This window comes from Oryctolagus cuniculus, chromosome 7, assembly GCF_964237555.1.
Source record: "Oryctolagus cuniculus chromosome 7, mOryCun1.1, whole genome shotgun sequence".
NCBI classification, from domain to species: Eukaryota; Metazoa; Chordata; class Mammalia; order Lagomorpha; family Leporidae; genus Oryctolagus; species Oryctolagus cuniculus.
Window position 1 is genome coordinate 78,596,615 of NC_091438.1, and position 23,501 is coordinate 78,620,115.

At 37.4% G+C, this 23,501-nt stretch overlaps 1 protein-coding gene and 1 long non-coding RNA gene across 10 annotated transcripts in view; one reads left to right on the forward strand and one right to left on the reverse strand.

Annotated features, from left to right (window-relative positions):
• LOC138850605 (uncharacterized) overlaps positions 1-23,501 on the forward strand; it is a 120,245-nt gene that overhangs the window by 18,721 nt on the left and 78,023 nt on the right. For 5 of the 6 annotated variants that reach the window (XR_011390573.1, XR_011390574.1, XR_011390577.1 and 2 more), the window contains exons 2-3: positions 21,437-21,589; positions 22,466-22,524. This is a non-coding gene — a long non-coding RNA (uncharacterized lncRNA). Of the gene's footprint in view, positions 1-12,565; positions 13,326-21,436; positions 21,590-22,465; positions 22,525-23,501 lie in introns of those variants that run through there. The other variant, XR_011390578.1, reaches the window with a different exon arrangement.
• BRDT (bromodomain testis associated) overlaps positions 705-23,501 on the reverse strand; it is a 44,248-nt gene continuing 21,451 nt past the window's right edge. For 3 of the 4 annotated variants that reach the window (XM_017346092.3, XM_017346094.3, XM_017346093.3), the window contains 13 exons: positions 22,214-22,342; positions 21,077-21,265; positions 20,039-20,211; positions 19,668-19,957; positions 19,470-19,583; positions 19,013-19,168; positions 12,441-12,505; positions 11,708-11,761; positions 9,769-9,943; positions 5,808-5,908; positions 1,801-2,006; positions 1,190-1,370; positions 705-920 (listed from right to left, as the gene is read on the reverse strand). In XM_017346092.3, coding sequence (XP_017201581.2) covers positions 852-920; positions 1,190-1,370; positions 1,801-2,006; positions 5,808-5,908; positions 9,769-9,943; positions 11,708-11,761; positions 12,441-12,505; positions 19,013-19,168; positions 19,470-19,583; positions 19,668-19,957; positions 20,039-20,211; positions 21,077-21,265; positions 22,214-22,342 — 1,902 coding nt within the window. In that variant the 3' untranslated portion in view covers positions 705-851. The remainder of the gene's footprint in view (positions 921-1,189; positions 1,371-1,800; positions 2,007-5,807; positions 5,909-9,768; positions 9,944-11,707; positions 11,762-12,440; positions 12,506-19,012; positions 19,169-19,469; positions 19,584-19,667; positions 19,958-20,038; positions 20,212-21,076; positions 21,266-22,213; positions 22,343-23,501) is intronic. The other variant, XM_002715866.5, reaches the window with a different exon arrangement.

Sequence of the window (23,501 nt, forward strand, 5' to 3'; positions counted from 1 at the left end):
ATAAAGTCAGGAAAACATCTTTTCTATCTATAATACACATAGTTTGAATTTTTTACTTTAGATGGTATGAGAATAGTGCCTGAATCATGTTACACTTCAAGAGTTCAAAACCCTAAAACACATGAAGCTGATATATACATAATTACAACTGGAAAATGATAAAAATATTTTACAAAATATTTAAATAAGACTATAATTAAGTAAAATATTTAAAAATTCATTGCTATCACATATGCATAGTAATAAATCTCTTAAGTTCCTATAGAAACTTACATACATAATTAATTTACTCTTAGTTACTTTGTCTCAAAATCAACATCTTTCGAAAAAACCACAGGTAAAAATATTTCTTTAAATTTCAACATAAATTTCGAATATGGTACCAGCAGAGACATATACAACCGGATAAGGAACCAAGTATTAAATAATAAATACTTTTGAAGACAGACAAATATTTGTTTTAAAAGTTAAAAACGCGATAGGACTTATTGTTTTTGGCATTTTCATGTATTCTTCAGCTTTAAAAGTTGCAAAGACTATCTCTCTCATATTTTCATTGCTTAGAATAAGGCCCTATAAAACATAGCAGACAATTATTTATAGAATAAATAACATCTGGGAAATTACTCAATTTTTAGGAATCTAGAAATTATAAAATTTTCTATGAACTGTCATTAAAAAAATGAACATAGAGCTATTAAAAATGTAAGTGAAAATTGTTTAATCATTTTAGAGCAGTCAAAATACAATGAGATTGATATCTTGGTGTCTGAAAGCAATCATTTTACCATATGCATTTAAATCTTTTATATCATTCATTTTAAGTTGATGGTTAAGTAAAAAGCCGAGTTTCAATCAAAGTTGTTTTCAAACATTGTCATAATGTCACTTTGAAGAGTCATGTCAATGGTACCCGCCATCTGTAGAAAAGAGAAAATTTTAGTGTAACTTTAATTATGTATGTCATTATCACATCTATATAAAAATGATAACGAAACATTTTGGAACTGATCATACAAAATGAAAGCAATTCATTTAACATTATGAATTTGTATATGTGTTTTTATTTCTGTTCTAATACTACCAATTTTTGTTAAGATGCCACGGTCACTGACAAACCACCCCGAGTGCATCTTTCAGCATTCAGCTGAATCCTTCCTTTAGACTGAGTAATCTGAAATTCACTTACTGCTTCTCTCCTCCTCCGCTCTTGCTCTTTCTCTCTTGCTAAATTCCGGTCTTTGAGAAGCTGCTGTTTGCTTTTGTCTTGAGCTTCCAATGACTGCTGCTGTTCCTTCTGCTCTTCTATATGGCACTTGTTTTGTATTTTATTTGAAAAAGAGTCTAGAGTCAATCCATTTCCAAGGTCCCTTAAAAAAAAACAGAACAGTTCAAAATAAGTTTCAATTTCCTTAAAATGGTATTATAAAGGTACACAAAGCAGTGTAGTAGTACAAACTTATTTTTATGTTATGACATTGCTTTTAAGCTTTATTTCTGGAGTCTCAAATTTTACATACGGTAATCCATGTTAATAAAGCAAAGGCGTTGGACCTTGCAATTACTTTACAAAAGAATGTAAAAATTACTTTTTTACATATAGAATGGAAAACTTTTAATGCACTAACGGAAGATTAATGTCTTAATAATTTAGTAATGTTAGTACCATTAGCACTACTTGAGTATTTCTATCTTCTTCAAAATAGATACTATTGCATTATGGTCACGACAGATATTTAATACATTTGAAATACATCTCCGTCCCACTGAAACCTTCTTTTAATCCAGGAAATTACAGACCTCTGATTTTCTTGAGATACTTTTGGATCCTTCGTGTTCTGTTCCAGATGTTTCCGTACTAGTTCCTGTGTCCGAGCTTTTACTTCCTTTTCTATTGCTGCTTTTCTAAATTGGTTGAATAGCTCGTCAGACGGTTTTAGCACTCCCGACGTTTTCACTGGTTTGCCCAAACTTCTCCAAGAGTCTGCATTCTTAATCTTTATATCCTAAAATAAATATGTGATTTAGTCTATGTCTATATGTCAATCAAATTCTGGGAGGAAGATGATTGTTACTTTTTTTTTTTTTTTGAAAGGCAGAGTTAGAGAGAGAGAGAGACAGACAGACAGAGAGAAAGGTCTTCCTTTTCCACTGGTTCACCCCCCAGTGGCTGCCAGGAGCCAGGTGCCAGGTGTTTCTCCTGGTCTCCCTTGCGGGTGCAGGGCCCAAGCACTTGGGCCATCCTCCACTGCCTTCCTGGGCCACAGCAGAGAGCTGGCCTGGAAGAGGAGCAACCGGGACAGAATCCGGTGCCCCGACCGGGACTAGAACCCGGGGTGCCGGCGCCGCAGGCGGAGGATTAGCCAAGTGAGCTGCGGCACCGGCCAGATGATTGTTTTTTATATAGTAATATATAAATTAAGATTCCAAAAGACTCTATACTCTTGCTAAACTTAAAGGTTGCTAAAGTCAGGGGAAAAATGAAAATATGAAAAGTGATCAACTAAATTCAGTTATTCACTCAACACCAAATTAAAGTAGCATGCTTGCCAGCTTTTTTTTTTTTTTAAAGAAAGCTTCCTAGAATTCCACATTTTTTAAAAAATTATTTATTTTACTTGGCATTCAGAATTTCAGAGAGGCAGAGGCAGAGAGAGAGAGATGTTCCATCTGCTGGTTCCCTTCCCAAATGGCTGCAACGGCAGGAGCTGGGCTAATCTGAAGCCAGGAGCCAGGAGCTTCTTTTGGGTCTCCCATGTGGGTGCAGCAGCCCAAGGACTTGGGCCATCTTCTACTGCTTACCCAGGCCATAGCAGAGAGCTGGATCGGAAAGTGGAGCAGCCAGGACTTGAACTGGTGCCCATAAGGGTTGCTGTCACTGCAGGCAGTGGCTTTACCTGCTATACCATAGCACTGGCCCCACCAGTTATTTCAATTTAAGACATATGAGTATATGAGGTCATTAAGTCTGTGTAAAATGAAATTAAGGATTCCTTGGTTGCTATAGCCATATTTCATGGGCTCAGTAGTCATATGTGACTAAAGGCTACCGTATTGGATATTACAGGTCTAGATGGCCCTTCTAAGAGTTAACATCTATCTGTGGCAAGGAAACATTACATGATACCTAAACATTCTTTTCAAAAGTTTTTAGAAGATCTCTCTCTACCTCTGCCTCTCCTTCTCTGTAACTCTAACTTTCAAATAAATAAATCTTTTTTTAAAAATTGTCTTAAGTTAAGACTGAGAAGCTAGATTGGAATCCTAATGTAAAGGTGCTTAATCTTTATTCTGGAGACAGAAGTTGGAAATCACTGATGCTTTCATACAGATGAGTAATATGAATCAGAGCAGCACATCAAGAATCTTCAAGAGGAATGGATCAGAGCAAGCAGAGTCTCAAGTGAGTCAGACTTGGACCAGTTATGAATATTGAAGGAGGTGAAATTAAGGCACTAAGGCCTGGTTTCTGTGGTTGGGAGGAAAAAGGAGATCTTTCCAAGTAAAACCTAGGTAACTCCTTTGCTATAGAAAACTATGAAATTGTTAAAAAATAATGAAACTTATAACAGGTCAGGTATAAAATTATATATTTGAGTTCATAACTGTAATTACCCTAGTGAACATTCAATCAAAAAGTAGAAGACCCTCATCATACACCTTATCAAAACTTTAGAGGAATTCATCTACTTCAGAAGTTGCTGGTTCCTATGAGAGCACACATTTCATGCATAGAGCGATACTTAGGTGTTAGCTAAAGTTGACATTGGTTCTCAGCTGAGGACGGAGGGACATTAGGTAATATCAGTAGACATTTTCAGTTGTCACCAACTGTCACCAACACCTTTATTGTGAGAAAGGGTGCTACCAGCATCTAGTAGGTAGAGGCTGCGATGCTTGTTAAGCATCCTACAAGGCACAGACTCACTCCAACAAATATCTACTTGATCTAAAATTTAAAAGGTCAAAAGTGCCATGGTTGAGAAACTCAGTTTAAGATGTGAACAGATAGTAGGAAAACAAAACAATAAGAAAATGAAGAGACCCAAAATAAATTTGTTGAATGAAATAAAATTAAGAGGGAAGGGTTAGTCTTAACAAGAGGAGACCTTTTCCTGGGTTAAAAGTTAAGAGAAGAATTTCAAAGCTGTGAGTGTTGAGTATAAGATGAGAGGTTGAGAGTTTGTTGAGATCCTTCATATCAATGCCAGCTCTTACTGAGGCAAGATGTGTCCACGATGTGGGCCACAATGTATTTATAAATGCTAATTCTCAAATATTTCTTTTACTACCAAAATTTTCAATAAGTGGTCACAGTACTGACAATGGGGGAAAAGGGTAGGAAATGATGTCAAATGGAAAGTTTCTTTGTCCATTTCTTCTGAAGAGAACAAACTACACTATCCTATTTCTTCTTAAACTTTCATCTCAACATTATAGGTCCTACTATGTGCTACCCATTGAGACTAAAGACAGCAGACATGTCACTTATCTGCAGCACAACTGTCAACAGATGACACATACTTGATGTTTTGCTATTGGCTTTTGCTGTTGTCTCTTTGCCCCTTGAAAATCATATTTTAAAACATTATTTTTGGACTACTCAAAATTACAGTGTTGTTAATTTAGAAACATAAAGATTGTAGTTTACAGTAAACCAAACATTTAAGAAACTCTAGGCATGCTAGAGAGAGTGGATGACAAGTAAAACAAGAAACAAAATTTAAAAATTAATGTTGTCATAAAACACAAATTTAAAATGGTTCTTTATCCATACCTATCAATAATAAAGCTCCCACACTAGACATAGTCTTTAGCAGAGCATTATGTAAAGCACAAAGGCTAACAAAGTATAATGACCAAAGCAATACGCTCCTCCCAGCGAAATGATATATTTCATAAATGCATCCAAGTAATCTCAAACTCTATACTAAAACTTATTGTCTGATGTATTTGTAAGAAAGGAAATGGAAGAGAAAGAAATGAGAGACTTTATGTATATATAAATAAATAAATGGTAGGTTACATATATAAATTAATTTATATATAATATATATATGCATAAAACCTTTGTATTGTTTAACAATTAGACTGAAACACCTACAACAGTACCTGATGTACACAATGTATCCCAAACATCTAGCATATTTGTTGAAAGAATATCAGTGTACGGTTTGGAGACTGCCTGTAAGATTCCATCGGGGGGGCTGGCACTGTGGCACAGCGGGTGAAAGCCCTGGCCTGAAGTGCCGGACTCCCATATGGGTGCTGGTTTCTAGTCCCGACTGCTCCTCTTCCAATCCAGCTCTCTGCTATGGCCTGGGAAAGCAGTGGAAGATGGCCCAAGTCCTTGGGACCCTGCACCCACATGAGAGACCCGGAAGAAGCTCTTGGCTCCTTGCTCCTGGCTTCAGATTAGCCCAGCTCCTGCCATTGTAGCCATCTGGGAAGTGAACCAGCAGATGGAAGACCTCTCTCTGTCTCTACCTCTCTCTGTAACTCTGTCTTTTAAATAAATAAATCTTCAAAAAGATTCCATTGGGATATCTCCTAAAAGAGGATCTCAAAGATAGTTTAATGAAATGTTTTAAAATTGGTAGCAGACAAATGTCAATGTGATAGAATGTGTAATTAAATCATGCATTAGGACTTAAGGTAGTGGGTAGGTTTAATTAGATAGGCAAAAGGGAGGCTTGCAGATCCAAAACCTTATTGAAGACATGGCATAAAATACTTTTTATCCCTTCTCCATATTCTATTTTAACTTCCTTCAAGATTTGTGAGGAAAAAAATAAGATTACTTTTACCTTCGTTCCAGGAACTTGACATTCAGATTCTACCACCATTGTAGCAATATCACCAGATGGATGCATCGCAGTTGGGCCATTCAAGAGTTGTTCAGGACCACCTAGATGCAGAAATTTTGAGAACAGTATAGTAAAAAAAATTCCTCTCATCCAGAATTTGATCTTTTTCATTCCTCATCATACAATATGAAAACAAAGCAACCAATTTTCTGGTGATTCTAAACTTCAGAGTATTCTTTGTTGGGGACTTGTTATATGTGAAGCTTGAATTTTGCTGTTGTTTTTTGTCAGCATAGAGTATAGCTGACAATGTGGCTGACCCACTAAAATCTGTTTCATCTTTCCCCATGCTATCACAGCTCTGCAGTTGGTAGACTAACCTCCGCTCCAGAGATGAATCCAGACTGGCCACGATAGCCACACCATTCCTAACATTCTGTCCCCCACCACTAACTCATGTAGGAAAAGCAGGCTGGTCCGGGGCTTCTAGTGAAAAATACTACCTGGGTGGCCAAACAGAATAAAAAGCAGGACATGGAAGAACCAAGACAGCAGACATAATACCTAGTGATGATAGCTTGCCAGGGGCCAGAGAAAAGTATAAAATTTGACTCTGAGGTACAGAATAAACTAGGCAAACTTGTTAAATCTGAAGTTTTCCATCTCATATGCTGCATCAAATGCCAAATCCTCAAGTGAAGCAAATTCCAAAAGGATCCCCAATTTGCTGACTTTAAGCTGGTAAGTGGTTAACAGGGTGATCAGCAACAAACAAAGGGGAAATTAAAAAAATCTTGGGATCGAAAAAGGGGAATTCACTTTTAACATAACGGGTTTAAAATGTCTATCTGGGACTTGTATAAACATATCTGGGACCTGCATATGTCTGAGCTGTAAAAATGAGATTAGAGGCCACAGACACCGAGATCACCCCCTGCTGCCCTGCAGCCTTTGACTTGCTGTGAGGTGCAGCACATGGGCAGTGAGTGGCACAGCTGGGTCAGTGGGACAGCTGCCCCAAGCCCACTGCTGGGAGGACTGAGGGGAAGCCTGAACTGAGGAACGTGGTTGAGAAGTTTGAGAGAAGAACAACAAAAGAGGTTGACAGTTAAGGCTATAACTCCAGGTATCAGCAACATCTAAAGGTAGGCAGAAAAAGAGACTTGCAAGGAACATTCAGAGAAAGGGGAGCATCAAGAGAACAGTGTTATAGAAGCCTAGGCATTTTTACACAGTCGACATTGCCAACCAAAAAATCCAAAGCATCTAGATTGCAAGGTTCTTCATGATCTGAACCTGTCGTATCTTTCCAACTGTAGATGCCCACATTCCTGTTGATTTGACCAAAGCTTTAATCTCACTTAACTATTATTTGCCTAAATGCCTTCATATTCATGTTCCTCCATCTAGAATGCCTTTCAATTCTAGCTATACATATAGGAAAATCATTTTTTTCTCTAATTTTCAGCTCAAAAATATTTATTCTGTAAATTATGCCAAAGAGATCAGGTATTTCTGCATTCCTCATCTCCTTAAATTTCACTTTTGCTTCTTTTGCAGCTTATTGTTTTTATTTATATAACAGTTGTTTAATTCTTCTAAAATATGGCAAACTCCTTGATTTACATTGTCATTAGTCATGTGAATTCATACTGATGACAGCATAAGTGCTTTTGTTTTGAAAATACAAAAACAATTCAACAACTTTTTATGAGATGACAAAGAGGAAATTTATTAGGATAAAGTTAGTAATCATTTTTGAAAATACTTCAACTACAATGAAAAGAAAATTAAGCATCTATTATGTGTGGCTATGATGGGGAAGGAGGGTTGAGGAAAACTATCATTTAAAAAAACCAATTTCATGGCTGGCGATGTGGCATAATAGGTAAAGCTGCCACATGAAGTGCCAGCATCCCATATGGGCACCAGTTTGAGTCCTGGCTGCACCACTTCTGATCCAGCTTTCTGCTAAGGCCTGGGAAAGCTGTAGAGGATGGCCTAAGTCTCGGGCTCTTGGCTTCAGATCTGCCCAGCTCTGATGGTTGTGGCCATTTGGGGAGTGAACCAGCAGATGGAAGACCTGTCTCCCTCTGCCTCTGTATCTGTCTTTCTCTCTGCCTCTGTAACTCTGCTTTTCAAATAAATAAATAAATTTTTTTAAAAATCCAATTTCTTAATTCTTTTTTATAAGTGAACATTTTGTCCAATTTTTTCCAATAAAAAACTTAGCATAAAAATCCATTAATCACTGCGATTTAAGGTAAGGTTTCAGCAAAAATTTATTTCTACTGAAATTAAACTCTAGATTATAAACCTGTGCAAGTACCCTTGGGCACAGCGCCATCTACAGTTGACAAATATAGACCACTCTAGTTCTGAAAAGCTTGCAAAGTTTTCCTTTTATGCAATTTTATGTTAACTACAGGGATCATATAAATCGAATTTGTTAAGTAATGCAATAAAGTAACCTTTATTCAGGACTTAGGTACCTGGCTAGCATTGTGACACAGTGATTTAAGCTGATGCCTGTGACACCAGCATGCCATACTGGAATGCCAGCTGAGTCCCGACTCTTGGCTTCTGATCCAGCTCACTGCTAATGTACATGATAAAGATGTGGAAAATGGCCTAAGTGCTTGGGCCAGGGCCACCATATTGGAGATCTTGATGGGGTTTCATGGTCCTGACTTTGGCCTGGACCAGCCCTGGCTGTTGGGACCATCTGGGGAGGGGAGAGTTGATGGAAGATCTCTGTCATTCCGCCTTTTAAATTAAATAAACCAATTTGTTATTTTAAAGATTTGGATACTAAAATACTATTTTTTAAAAAAAGATTTATTTATTTGAGAGAGGGAGGGACAGAAGAGATCTTCCATCAGCTGTTTCACACCCTAGATGGCCACATAAGCCAGGGCTAGGTCATGTTTAAAGCAGAAGCCAGTAGCTCCATCCAGATTCCCCATATGGGTGGCAGGGGCTCAATCGCTTGGCCATTTCCACTGCTTTTCCAAGGCCATTAGCAGGGGGCTGGATCAGAAGTGGAGCAATAGGCCAGAGCCGCGGCTCACTTGGCTAATCCTCCACCTGCGGTGCCAACGCCCTGGGTTCTAGTCCCGGTTGCTCCTCTTCCAGTCCAGCTCTAGCTGTGGCCTGGGAAGGCAGTGGAGGATGGCCCAAGTCCTTGGGCCCTGCACCCGCATGGGAGACTGGGAGGAAGCACCTGGCTCCTGGCTTCAGACTGGCACAGTGCGCTGGTTGTAGTGACCATTTGGGGGATGAACTAACGGAAAGCAAGACCTTTCTCTCTGTCTCTCACTGTCTAACTCTGCCTGTCAAAAAAAAAAAAAAAAAAAAAAAAAAAAAGGAAGTTAGAACGATATTTCCCAAGTCTGCTCAGAACTTGGCAGTAGCTGTTTTTATAGAACTTACATATCAACTTATATAGCTTACTTGAAAATAAATTGGGCATGAACTATATATAGAATGTTCTTTCTTTCAAATGTATTGAGTGTCTTAAGAGTATAAGACAGATCATACAAAAGTGTACTTCAGTGACTCTTCTTAAAAATTATTTGAGACAAAAAAAAAAAAATTATTCACAACACTCAGGCAGTAGCTAAGAGCTGGAAACTCAACCCAGTTCACCCACATGGGTAGCAAGGCCCCAGTGACTGGAGCCATCGTTGCTGCCTCCCAGGGTCTGGATTAGTATGAAGCTGGAGTCAGGAACCGGAGCCAGAGCCAAGCTGTGAACCCTGGTACTGATATGGGATCTGGCATCCTAGCTGATCTTGACTGCTAGGACAAATGCCTACCCCTCAGTGATGATTTCCAATAAGGACTTTCCTAGTTATGATTGTATTCTTTCTTCCCAGAAAGAAAACAGTTGTTAATATTTTCATACATAGGTTTGGATATCAGTTTCTCAATCACAGTTGTTTACCTGTTAATTTCCTACCTGAGGGAGTCAGCACTTGTAAAGGTGAAATGTTTTTCACAGTCTGTAAATGTGGTAGTTTTTGATAATTAAATGCAGACTGGTGGTGATTTGGTGGCATTCCAAGCGAATGTGTGGGCTGTTGAACGAGCGTACTTTCAGCAGAGGTAGTGTCTTGCACAGAAGATTGTATCTGCTAAGACAAAGTAAAGTAATCATTCAGTGTTCAACCACTTAAGGAGTATAACTAGAAGAAAAACATAAGAAGCAGGAGTATAATTTAATACCACCTTTTGGAATCCTACATGATTCGAGGCACACAAACCTATAGTTATCCCTATCATACCTTGTATGAGGAAAAGCTAGTCAAAGCCAATGATCTAAGTTACTAGTACACTAGATCTGCATTTATGTTATTAAACAGTGTAACTCCTTTTCAAAAGCTTTCCTGTGACATAATGAAAATAAAAACTGAGCTTTTATTACCAATCTAGAGACCAATCCACTTTCTTTACTCCTTTGTCCTTAAAGAATTACAGACTGTAAGAGAGAGAGTTAAAGTCATATGTAGATTGCCTCATGGGGCCACCAACAAATTCTTAATAGGTGGGGCCAGCACCGTGGCTCACTTGGTTAATCCTCCGCCTGTGGCGCCGGCACCCCAGGTTCTAGTCCCAATTGGGGCCCTGGGTTCTAGTCCCAGTTGCTCTTCTTCCAGTCCAGCTCTCTGCTGTGGCCCGGGAGGGCAGTAGAGGATGGCCCAAGTGCTTGGGCCCCTGCACCTGCTTGGGAGACCAGGAGGAAGCACCTGGCTCCTGGCTTTGGATCGGGGCAGCGCTGGCCATAGTGGCCATTTGGGAAGTGAACCAATGGAAGGAAGACCTTTCTCTCTGTCTCTCTCTCACTGTCTATAACTCTACCTGTCAAATAAATTAAAAAAAGAAAAAGAAAAAAATTCTTAATAGGCAACTATTAAGTAACAGGTACAATATAATTATAACATTTACTATGCTGTACAACATGTGAGGTAACAAGGGAAGTCTTTATATTTCTTCTTGAATTCACAAAATAATCCTATAAATTAGGCATGATCATTAATACTATTTGGAGTTTCCAGTAAGACTTTCTGAAGTACATGCATTCCTTCATGAACCTATAAATGAGTACGCTCTTTATCATAAACGAGCATTTTACTCCTCAGTGAGTGAAACTGAAAAATTTTTTTGGTCATAAAAGTGGGATTATAGATGCCATCTAATATGAATGCTTCTTTATGAATGTTCCTTCAAAATGATGTAATTTTAAATTAGTTTTAAGAAATATTTATTTATCTGCTTATTTGAGAGGCAGAGTGACAGAAAGCAAGCAAGAGAGCAAGGTCTTCTACCTGCTGGTTCACTCCCCAAATGGCCTCAACAGTGGGGGCTGGGCCAGGCCAAAGCCAAGAGCCTGGAACTCCATCCAGGTCTCCCACATGGTGGCAGGGGCCCAAGCCTTGGACCATCTCCACTGCTTTCCCAGGCCCATTAGAAAGGAACTGGATCAGAAGCAGAGCAGTAAAGGCTGGAATCAGCACTCCAGTATTGGATGCTGGCATCAGAGGCTGAAGCTTAACCTGCTGCATCACAACACCAGCCCCAAAATAATTTTAGATTCTAGTAATACCTATGGCAGAACAGGCCAGCTAACTCTGGAAAAGAGTTCTTTGAGAGCTCTGTCCTGTCTGCCAAATTTATACACTTCACTGAGTTGTTCCAAACCCTCTCCATTTTATTGCCCAAGTTATCTAATCCTTTACAAAGACCCTAACTGTCCTAACTCCTGCTGTGGTTTTGTTGGTCTCCTCTTAGGCTATTGCCTCTCTCTAGAGAGAGAGAGATTTTTAATAAATCCCTAAATCTGTATGTCAATCCATTAACCATTTCTTCCCCTGCCCTTTGAAACCCATTTTAAGCATTACCTCTTCTATGAAGCTTGTCCCTGTTTCAGGCTGTATACATTCTTTCTTCGTGTTCTAAAAAAGTTAAGAATATAGATTACTATGGCACTAATCATATGATCTCTTACTTGTGTGATTAATATATCCCTTTCACAACTTACAGTTCTTTCAAATCAGTGTCGTTCACTCTTAAGAGTTCCCTAACCAAGTTAGATGTTGTAGACATTTACTATACTTCTATATTTATAAAGGATAAAAAAATGTTTATATGAAAAAGACAATCAAAAAGTAAAAAAAAAAAAACAAAAAACTTCTATTCTTTTCAAAGCATGTCAACTATCAACCAGTCACAGAAATGCCAAAATTGACAGCTGGCAATTCTATCTGTAGAAACCCTAACTTAAATTATTTTTTTTTCCCAGAAATGTTACTTTACTATACACACAAGACAGTGAACACCAACTGTGTGCACACTGGAGCTCATCAAGGCTATCCCTCTATATTTACATTCTCAATGCTACGCTGAGGCTTTCAGAATTCATTGTGTTCATCTGTTTGATTTTTCTAACAGTTACATCTTATTAGAAAAATGATGTCAAACACTTTCTGTACTCAACGTTCTTTAGGAAGAAGTATTTGAACATTCAGTCCACAGCATTTTTAATGTAAATAAAAATTGTCAAAGCTTCTACTATATCAGTGAGTTCTAACATAACATACTAAGGAAACTAAGGTAAAGAAAGAACTAACTTACCTTTACATTCTCTTTGGATACAACAGAATCATTCTGTTTTACTCCAGTAAATTTAGGAAGCATTTCTGTAAATCCATATAAAAATAAAAATTTTAATATTTGTCAGCTAGAATTTACAATATTTCCACATCAGATATAAAGTGATTTCAAGAGAATGCCTTTAGTATCAACCTTTTGCATCAAGAAATTCTTAAAATTGCAGGTTTTTGCCCTACTTGATTTTAGCCACAATTTCTAAAGGGATACCTGCTTTTAAGATATTTTCTTTTCCTATAATGGAATAAACATCCACTTACAAGTTTCAATTTGGATGATGTATGGGCGCAAAAGAACAGTATATTACTTTGCAGCAGAGTTTAAACAAGTGATAGTTTTAAAAGGAACAAACGACAACAGAGGTAAGATTTTAAACAAGCAGGAAGGATTATACATAAATCATTTTTACTAAGTGGCCATAAACATAAGAGGCTTAATTAAAAATTATTTTAATTTCCTATAAGCGAATTGGTGTGGTGTTCATCTGAGAGAAAAGTCTTTTATTAAAAGTGAAGCAATTTGATTTCTGAGTTCAGGTCAGCTCTGCTTGTAGAGCACTAGGATAAAGTTCCCGTCTAATTTGTACACTCTTCCTTCAAGCTGCAAACAGCCTCAGCTATCCAGCAACAGCTGGGTGTTAGAGTACTGCCTTTAACTTTGGAAACACCTGTACGGTGACACTGGGCAGTAGAAGCAGTTGAACAGGTCTCTCTGGGTCAGGGTACTGAAAGAGTCCTCTTTCCTTCCCCTACAGCTGATTCTGGAGCTATCCCGGGCAGTGACAGCCTCAGTCGGAGAAAGCTCCGCAGGGCAGGGGAAATTACCGCCGTGACCGCCTGGCCAACCCAGGTTCAGAAACCCCTCGAGTGTTCTTTGTTTTAGGCTTCAGGGCACCAAGGCTGGTAAACGCCACATACCACTCAAACTTAAACATTCTAATTTTAATAATTACCTTCTGCCTCCTGAAATGCCATCAGTTTCCACTCTCCTAAAATATTTGATGCTGGACACTGTTAAAATTGCTAAAGACCACTCAGTGAAGTGCTTTCACTTACAGAATTCAGGGCTTTACAATGACGTGAGCCATCTTAGTGTCTCTCAGCTAAGTATCATTTAAGTGTTGGGGGTTAGGTGGAAGGGGATGAGGAGGAGACAGACTGAAAAGATAGGATATGGATCCAGGGAGCTTTCGCATTTAAAGGAGAAGTTATAGTTTCAGCTTTGAACAAAAACAAAGACTTCATTAATAATATATGCACTTCTATACATCTGTCTTAATTATTCAAACATGCACCTAAGCTACAATATTAACTGTTAAATATAATAAAAACATACCACATTAGTGTCTGCTAAAAATATTCAAGGTTATCACCTTAGTTCTTGAGACACAGAAAATTAAAGTTCAAAATTATTATAAAAATTAGCACCTCAAAATCTGAAGACACTAACAAAAGGCATCAGAGAATTGTAACTAAAAACAAAGCCAAAGCCATCTGGTATATGTAGTGTCATAGAAATCTTAGAGATTATGGATGAAGGGTGATGGCCAGCATTAGCTTCTCATTCTACTTATACATGTCTGAATTTCTAAGAGCATAGTAAACTAATTAATGTTGACCAGACCTGGCAGTGTCTCTTTATTAAAACATGATCTTCAGCATAATAGGGGACACATATGCTAACATTTTGGTTTCAAAGGCTAGGGATTCATGAACAGATGTGTGTAGCTTTAAATTGAGAACAATGACAACGATTTTCTTTAGAGATTTGCAGCAACATGAATACCTACCTTAGGCAGATCAAACTGAACAATACTTGTAAACTACTAAACAAATGCATATCATACACATCATATGATACAAGTGATGTTGTCAAGATTGAGAAGCACCATTCAACAGTTTGTTTATTCAGGAAGCCCCAGTTTGAACAGAAATTTACAAATATGGGACAGAATTTATCATTATTTTATTAAGCGTGGGTCCTTAAATCTTACCCTTTTACAATGCTGAACTAAAATACTAATTGCTAAAAAATTTACAGAAGTTAAAAAGATTTAAGCGATGAACTCGAATCATTTCTCTGAAACTTTCTAGCTTACATGGTAAAGACTAATTCAAGACTTTCATTGCATACCTCCAGCCTTTTACAAAACAATTCTCCCTGGCAAGTTAAAACAAAATCCTGTCTTGTACCAAGTTTTTCAGTCTTCAAAACTTATATGAAAAAAAAAAAAAAAACCTTATATCCTTTTCACTCCATTAGAAGATACAGTTTGTGGCCAGCGCCGTGGCTCAATGGACTAATCCTCCACCTAGCGGCGCCGGCACACCGGGTTCTAGTCCCGGTCAGGGCGCCGGATTCTGTCCCGGTTGCCCCTCTTCCAGGCCAGCCCTCTGCTATGGCCCGGGGGTGCAATGGAGGATGGCCCAAGTGCTTGGGCCCTGTACCCGCATGGGAGACCAGGAAAAGCACCTGGCTCCTGCCTTCGGATCAGCGCGGTGTGCCAGCCACAGCGTGCCGGCCGCTGCGGCCATTGGAGGGTGAACCAACGGCAAAAAGGAAGACCTTTCTCTCTGTCTCTCTCTCTCACTGTCCACTCTGCCTGTCAAAAAAAAAAAAAAGATACAGTTTGTACAAATTCTTCCTACTTTGATTAAATTTTTCCTAACCATGATTAAGAAAGGTTTAAAAAGGAAATGAATGTTAGGTAAAGAGTACATAAATTTCATTCTCTGAACATTACACTAAAGCCAATAAAAGCAATGAGTCTAAGGATTAGGTAACAAATTCACTTCAAGTCTTAACCAGGTAAAGGGAAACAGAGGATTTATGTTGTAATTATTGAGCCTCTTTGTGTTTAATTGTATAATTGAAACTAAACAAGCTTTAAAAATATTCTACTTCACACTAATCATATATCTATACTTAACATTTAGATATTTCTTGGAGTTATTTCCTGTAAAGTTTAAATCAAAAGTCCTAGTACTGATGAGGTGCTCCATTTGATTGCTTTTTCTCAGTATTGTTGTTTGGTTGCCAGATTGAAACTAGCAGTCATATTCCTTCCCTATTATATTGCTTAAGCTTATTGAGCATTAGAAAAGTCTCAATAGTTTATATATGCACACTAAGACAGTGTGTGCATGCCAACACAGGATATGCACATTGCAATTAATTTTATTTCCAAGCTTCATCTACATCCTTGATTTGATATTTATGTTATTTTGGTAGTTATGAAAAATCTTTAACAGAGTTTATACTTAGGTCAGTGTTTAATAAATGTGCTTATCTGCACAAAACAATTTGCATGTTCTCATGTATGTTAAGAATACAATTTAGGGGCCGGTGCTGTGGCACAGCTGGTTAATCCTCTGCCTGTGGCACTGGCATCCCATATGGGTACCAGTTCTAGTTCCGGCTGCTCCTCTTCCAATCCAACTCTCTGCTATGGCCTGGGAAAGCAATGGAAGATGGCCCAAGTCCTTGGGCCCCTGCACCCGCATGGGAGATCCGGAAGAAACTCCTGGATCCTGGCTTCAGATCGGCACAGCTCTGGCCATTGAGACCATTTGGGAGTGAACCAGTTGAAGGAAGGCCTCTCTCTCTCTCTTTCTCTCTCTCTCTCTCTCACTGTTTATAACTCTACCTCTCAAATAAAATCTTAAAAAAAATACAATTTAAAGAATAAAATCAAATGATTCGAATTTGCAGTGAAGTACTGCTTCTAGCACACTGATTTGTCACCTCTATTTTTTAAGAATTGGAATTTCATTGCAACTATGTATATGAAAAATTATTTAATATCTTTCTTGAAATGAGAACTAAATGAAACTTCGAAAGTGCATAAACTGAAGTTTGAGAGTGATGGAAGACAGCTACTTAATTCACGTAGAATAAATAACCCCAACACTACGTCCAACACAAATGTTTTTCTTAAAACATGTGCCATACCTACACAGAATATTTTAGCAAAGAGGACAATTCATAAAACATAACCGTAAGATGAACAATTCAATAATATTAATAATAATATAATATTAATAATAATATTGGAATATAGGAAAGGTAGTGTGGAGATCTGCCCTAACAATAGAAATTCTAAGACTTCAATTTGGATAGAAAAAATTGCATATGGTCAATTTGCTATAAAAATCCAGGAAGACAGTTATTAACAAATTAAGAAAAAATTGCTAAAGATCACCATTCTCCTGTCAGAATGGAATTTGTGACAGAAGTTTTCAGGAAAATTTTTTAACTAAAATATTGAAGAATTAAGACTATAGGTCCTATTTATAATAAATGAACCAAAAGCCTATGAACTAGAACTATTCTGTTTAAGTCGAACTCTTCAGTTCTTGATGAATCATGATTTTAAAACTAAAAGATCTTATCTATATTTTTATCTATAGTCACAGAAGATAAAGCTTTTGTTTATGTACATAATTTTCACAAATTATATTTTCTCAGCTAATAGTCCTAATTCTCCCAACCCTGAAGTTTTGACAAAGAATCTGCAACCCATTCATTGAGAATGTTGTGTTCATAATTTAAAAAATAGATGCCTTATTTTTATAATAGTTATTGTTACTGATATGGCCTGACTTGCATATTTTTCAAAATTTAGTCCCATTATTTGGAATTTTTATTGATGTTGTTCCCAAGGAAACAAAAAATGTTCTTAGCTTACACAATAGAAATTCAGAGCCTTAAAATATTTTAATGGGTACAACTGAAGCAAAGGTGTTTTATCCATTAGATTTTGCATTTGCTATTTATAACATTCATAAAGTGTTTTTCTAATGAAGTATATAGTTTGAATGTTCATAAAATAATTAAAATACCTATAACAATTCACACTGTCAGGTTCAAAGACAAATGAACCTTAGTGTCACAAACTGTATGCACATTATCCATAACAAAGGTTGATATTTAAAAATTTATTTTATTTTAATAATTATTTTCTAAAATAGCTGCTTAATTAGAAAAAGATGACATTCTACAGGAATGTCATTTATAAAAATTCAACACAGTGCTGCTTTAAGATTAGAATTCAAGACTGTATTTCTCTGCAAGAAAGTATACATATGTATGTATACATATGTATATATGTATGTATATATGTATACATATATGTATATGCATGTATATATACACAGTATACATATTCCCACATTTTCAAAACACATAGTTGATGAGAAATCATTCTTTCCTCCAGTTAACATATTGGAATACTCTATCAGAAGCTAAAAATTCATATTAAAGTACTTAATTGAAAAATTCTGTTTATAGTATTCAAGGCATCTATTGATCAACAGTCATATTATAGATAATTCAAATTAACATTTTATTGCTACAAATTAAAGACAAAGTGCTCTAACTCATTAGGCCACAAATGCTTTATTAGATGAAGTTACAAACGCTAATTACAATTTAAAATGCTAAATGCATCTTAGATTTTTCCAGTATTACTTTACGCTTGGAAGTCAAAGGAAATATTAAGTAGGGCCCTAAATTCATTGTAAAATATCCCAGTATGACAAATTCCAACAAAAGTAAATATTTGTTCATTCTTACAAAAATGTTTCCTACTTATTTTAAAATGTCAGAACAAAATGTAGCAATCAGCACCACATAACAGAACCAAGAGTGAAACAGAAGATAATACTGCAAGCCAGAAGATCCTTACTACTAACTGAAAAACTAGGGCTGGCCTTTCAAATGGTAATTCCTAACTTCACAATATTTTGTGTGGGTTTTTTTTAAAGAGAACTGAATTTTATACAAAGAAACATCTTGCATAAAAACATCTAAAATAAAGCAGATTTTAAGCATAAAAGTGCCCTATATTCGGAATTTGCCTTTTGGTCAGTAATGATGGAACATGCCCAGGTCAGTGTCCTTGAGCACTGATGGTCATCTATGTAACTTAATTAAAAAAAAGGTTCAAAGAAAGCCTGAATGACCTGCGCCTCCTACTACTCTACAAGAGAATATGGTTCTTTAGTGTAACTGAGGATTTGAATTTAAAGTATATTTTTTATAGATTTAAGTTATTAATATAAACAGTGAAAAAACCAGGAAAGTGGAAAAAGAAAATCTCCCTTACAGCTCCTGGGATGTTTGCTTTCTAAATTCAAATGATTATTCAATTCAGAATTCTGTATCAGAGTGGGAAGCACTATGCAACACCATGGAGAATAAGAAGAAAGGTGCTCTCAAAATCTTTTTTTAATAAAAAGAAGACTGGTATTTCGTTATCTGATATCTGTTTTTTTCAAATCTGGGATTACTTATTAAGAAACTATACTGCCTCAAGTAAATTTTTTTCAACATTACAAACCTACAAGTAATATATGTATTGTTTTACATAGTATCTTTTTTAAGGAAAATAGTAAGATTGTCTACATGCAATTAAATAATAAACGTGGCATCCAAACCATAGGTTCTGGGCAAACACAGCTTTTCAAAATATGAGACTCCATATTACACGCAAAAGGTGACCCTCCGGCAGAGGCGCACTTAAGAGGACGGCTAACCTGGTTCGGAATCGCTGCTGTCGGAAGAACTCGACTCGCTGCTGCTGCTGCTGCTGCTGCTGCTGCTGCTGCTGCTCTCAGAGCCCGAGGAGCTGCTGCTGCTCTCACTCAGTCGGGAAACACTTCCCACTACTTTTGTTGGTTGTGCTTTCTCAGCTACAAAATGTGGGAATAGGAGTAGATGTTGAGTGTAGCAGCCAAGCTATCCTCACATCCCACACGAGAACGCCTGGGGGTTCAGTTCCCAGTTCTTGCCCCTGATTCCTGCTTCCTGCCAGTGCAGACCCTGCACGGCAGCACTCCTCACTCAAGTCATGGCATCTTCACCCTCTCCCCATTTTCTCCCTTTTCTCAAATAAGTAACGTTTTTAAAATTTTGTTTTTACAAAACAAGAAATACATTAAAATGTCAACAGAATTAAACAGTCACAAGAACAACTGAAAAACAGACACCTACGTTTTATTTGTCGTTTTCTAGAGTTTAACTGATTGTTGACATCCAGTAATCGTCTTTCCAATTCCTGTCTTTTCTGTAAATGGAGTTCTTCTTTGGATTTCATTGTTTTTTTGGCTGTGTGATTTAAGAGGAAACAACGTGAACACTGGCAAAAATTAACACAAACATCAGTGTTATTTAGTACACAGAAATACATACCATTAGATTTTAGTGGTCTTTTTCTCAGACATGCCGCAACATATTTTTCCAGTTCTCTTAATGTTGATGCTTTCAGTGTTTCAAAATCTATCTCTATCTCATCAGGATTGGAATCGCTCAGAGAAGGCTCTCTTGATTGTATTATGTGAACTACTCGGCCAAGCTTATCTCCAGGGAGTTTATTTATATCCAAACTTAATTGTCTTTTCTCGTCATAGTTCATAGGTTTGGAGTTACCTTCATCCTCAGATTTCACAACAGAGACCTGTTGGTTCCTCTTCTTTGGTTGACTGTGACAAAAATTAAATTTAGTCAAATTGGCTTTGAGTAATGTCATGATTTTTTTCTCCACCATCATAAAAGATACTTACTTGCTCTTTGACGTTTCCTTTGGTTTCATTTGCTTAAACTTTTTCCTCGGATTTTCATCTCTGTTATTTACTTTCTCTTTTTTGTTTTCCCTTTGAGGCTTCTCATTCTTTTTCTTTGGCTTACGGAAAGGTACTTGAGATAGAACCTGTAGCTGTTGATGAACGGCTTTCAGCTGATAAAGGGAAACATCTTTATTAACATCCATGACTAAAAATAAAGGCACTCTAAAAAAAGATTCTTTGCAAACTTCATTTCATATTACATTTCCTTCATGTTTTTATTGCGTTTCAAAAATTTATTGTTTTGAAAGGTACGCATAAAACTGCACACACCATCATTTGCTCAAACAATAAACTCAAATATTCTTCCAAAAACAGATCAAGAATAATTAACATTTCCAGATAGTTTTTAATTAATGAGGCTTGGGCTCAGAGTAGTTGAATATTTCATCATGAAAAATAGCAAATGTTAAATAAAACACCTCAAATTATATCATAAATCATTTCAGTGAGAACCAACCACTCATTGTGATCAAGAATATAAAATAGATTTATCTATTTATTTAAAATATTTATTTATTTAAAGGCAGAGTGACAGCCTGTTGGTTCACTACTCGAATGGTCACAACAGCAGCCAGATCTGGGCCAAGCTGAAACCAGAAGCTAGGAATCCATCCTGGTCACCCACAGGTGTGGCAGGAGCCCAAGTACTTGGGGCATCTTCTGCTGCCTTCACAGGCACATTTACCAGTGAGCTGGATGGGAAGCAGAATAGCAGGGACTCAAATCCCCTCTCTGATATGGATGGTGGCTTAATTTACTGTGTCAAAACACCAGCCCCAGAATTTTTTCTTAAAATAATAAAACTTTTATAATATACAGAAGTTTGAGCAGGAAAAAACTATTAAATGTTATAAATGAGCTAATAAGTATATAAAGCCACACTTGGTAAGTGATCAAAACTTTAAATGCAAAGTTTTGTAATAGAGCAGCAGCTCATAGAAAGACACCGAAACCTGCATCAACACAATCAGCTACCTGCTCCTGAAGTTTTGCAAGCCGCTGCACACGTTCATCTTCAGAATCATCTGAAGAGTTATCTTCAGAAGAAGCTTCACTACTGCTTCCTCTACCAGGGGGTTTTGCAGTATCTGTTTTCATGTAACACACAGGCACATGTTCAATGGGGTCATCTGGGATCCTTGCAAAATGCATTTCAAAAACATCCTGTAATAGAAAATTAGACTGTTAAGGTCTCCTGCTTTTCTGATTTAATGCACCAATAACAACTTTAATAAAAAGTACACTTCGTGTCATATACTGGCCAGAATTTTTTCCTTTTGTATGAGAAATATGACTTAGTGTTTTTATTGTTTCTTTTTTTTTTTTTTTTGGCAGTTTTCTTCGTTTTTCCAAGCAAGACAGACCTCTCAGGTTATAGAGGGGACCACCTTCCAAGGGCCCTGTGTTTGGAGCATCCTTCTCTCTCTCAATGTTTCAGCCTTGGACGTTCCCTTCGGGGAGCCATGGGCTACAATCACCCTCTCTCAGGTAATTACTGTACCCTCTTCACTCATATTTCCCCAACTCACTCTGTATGCAGGGGCAATGGTATTAAAAGATTTGCTACTAAAGGATGCAGTAAATCAAAGAACAAACAACTTCCCAGTTTATTATTATTATTATTATTATTTTTGACAGGCAGAGAGGACAGTGAGAGAGAGAGACAGAGAGAAAGGTCTTCCTTTGCCGCTGGTTCACCCTCCAATGGCCGCCGCGGCCGGCGCGCTGTGGCCGGCGCACCGCGCTGATCCGATGGCAGGAGCCAGGTGCCTGTCCTGGTCTCCCATGGGGTGCAGGGCCCAAGCACCTGGGCCACCCTCCACTGCACTCCCAGGCCACAGCAGAGAGCTGGCCTGGAAGAGGGGCAACCGGGACAGAATTCGGTGCCCCGACCGGGACTAGAACCCGGTGTGCCGGCGCCGCTAGGCGGAGGATTAGCCTAGTGAGCCGCGGTGCCGGCCACAACTTCCCAGTTTAAAAGTATAATTTACAAATTGTTTTGGACTACAAATAGGGGTATGGCTGTTAGACTTTATCTCTTGAGTTACAGTTCTAAAATTTTCCAACTCTGTTCAGAAGAAAGATGTTTTCTGACTACAGGCTACAACTCACTTGTAGTGTTCTTGCCATTGTCACCACTTCATGATCTGGAGGATTGTACTTGTAGCAATTCATGAACATTAATCTAACATCGGCTGCAAATTCGCAAGCATCCTTATATTGATGACTGTCCATTTTCCCCTAGATTAAGGAAAAGTTATAGAACTTACAAAAATATAGTTCGATTCAGTAATTATCTAAGCACCTATCATGTTTAGTAACTCAGACATACACATAAAATAGAAAATGTTTTCTGTTTTTTAGACTCTGAAAAAAATCCAGTGAAATCTGACACACAGAGATAAAGGAGGAGTGCATTCCAGGTAAAGAATAAGAACAAATCACAAAAGCTGAATACAGATTATTTTCAGATAATCAATGGTGGGCAAGTTTGATGGTAGAAAAGTAGTGAAAAGGTAATCTCCTAAACTGACCTTGAGCATATGAATGAAAGGTTTATATTTAAATTCCCCTGGTAACAAACAGATGTCAAGAAATGTAACAAAAGAGTAATAGCATGGGTTACATTTTTTATGTGGCTGCAAGTAAGATGGTTACTAGAACATAATGCAGAATAGTTGGTTAAGCAGTCATTACAAAAAGAAAAAAGACTAGCAAGAAAATCCTTTAGACTATCAGGGAAAATATATATTTAATAGGAAATTCACAACTTAAAAGGCGAATAAACAAATGCAAGACATTAAACCCCATATATAATTGAAGAAATGCAAAAACTAAAACATGAGCAATACTTTTCTACCAATCTGATCACTGGCAACTGGTAATGATTTCAGAGAACTGAAATCACCATCAGCTTGTCCTTGTAATTCTGACATAGCCCCCTAACCAGTCTCCACATTGCTACCAAAGAAAACACTATAAAACTAGACATGGGAATTCCCTCATATTTAAGGGCAGTTCTTGACCTCTTTATGATGGCATCTCTTGTTAAAGGCTCAGATTTATTTCAAGGATCATTTTCCCCCAATTTTAATTCATGCTCTCCATATGTTTCAAGTTGGCCAAAATATAGCAGTCTGAGTATGCTCCCTTCACCTCAAGGTATTCCTATATATCCTATAACCTCCCAATTCCTATTTATTCTTTAAGATTTAGTTCAGGTATAACTATTTTAGGTAATGTCTTGACCTCTGAGTAGAAGTTACTACACAGGGAAAAGTAGAATCCAGTTACTTCAAAAAAGTATTATTGTATTATTTATGCGAGAGAGAGAGAAAGAGAGAATGCTCCCATCAGCTGGTTAACATTCTCGAATGTCAGCGAAAAATGGCCAGAGATG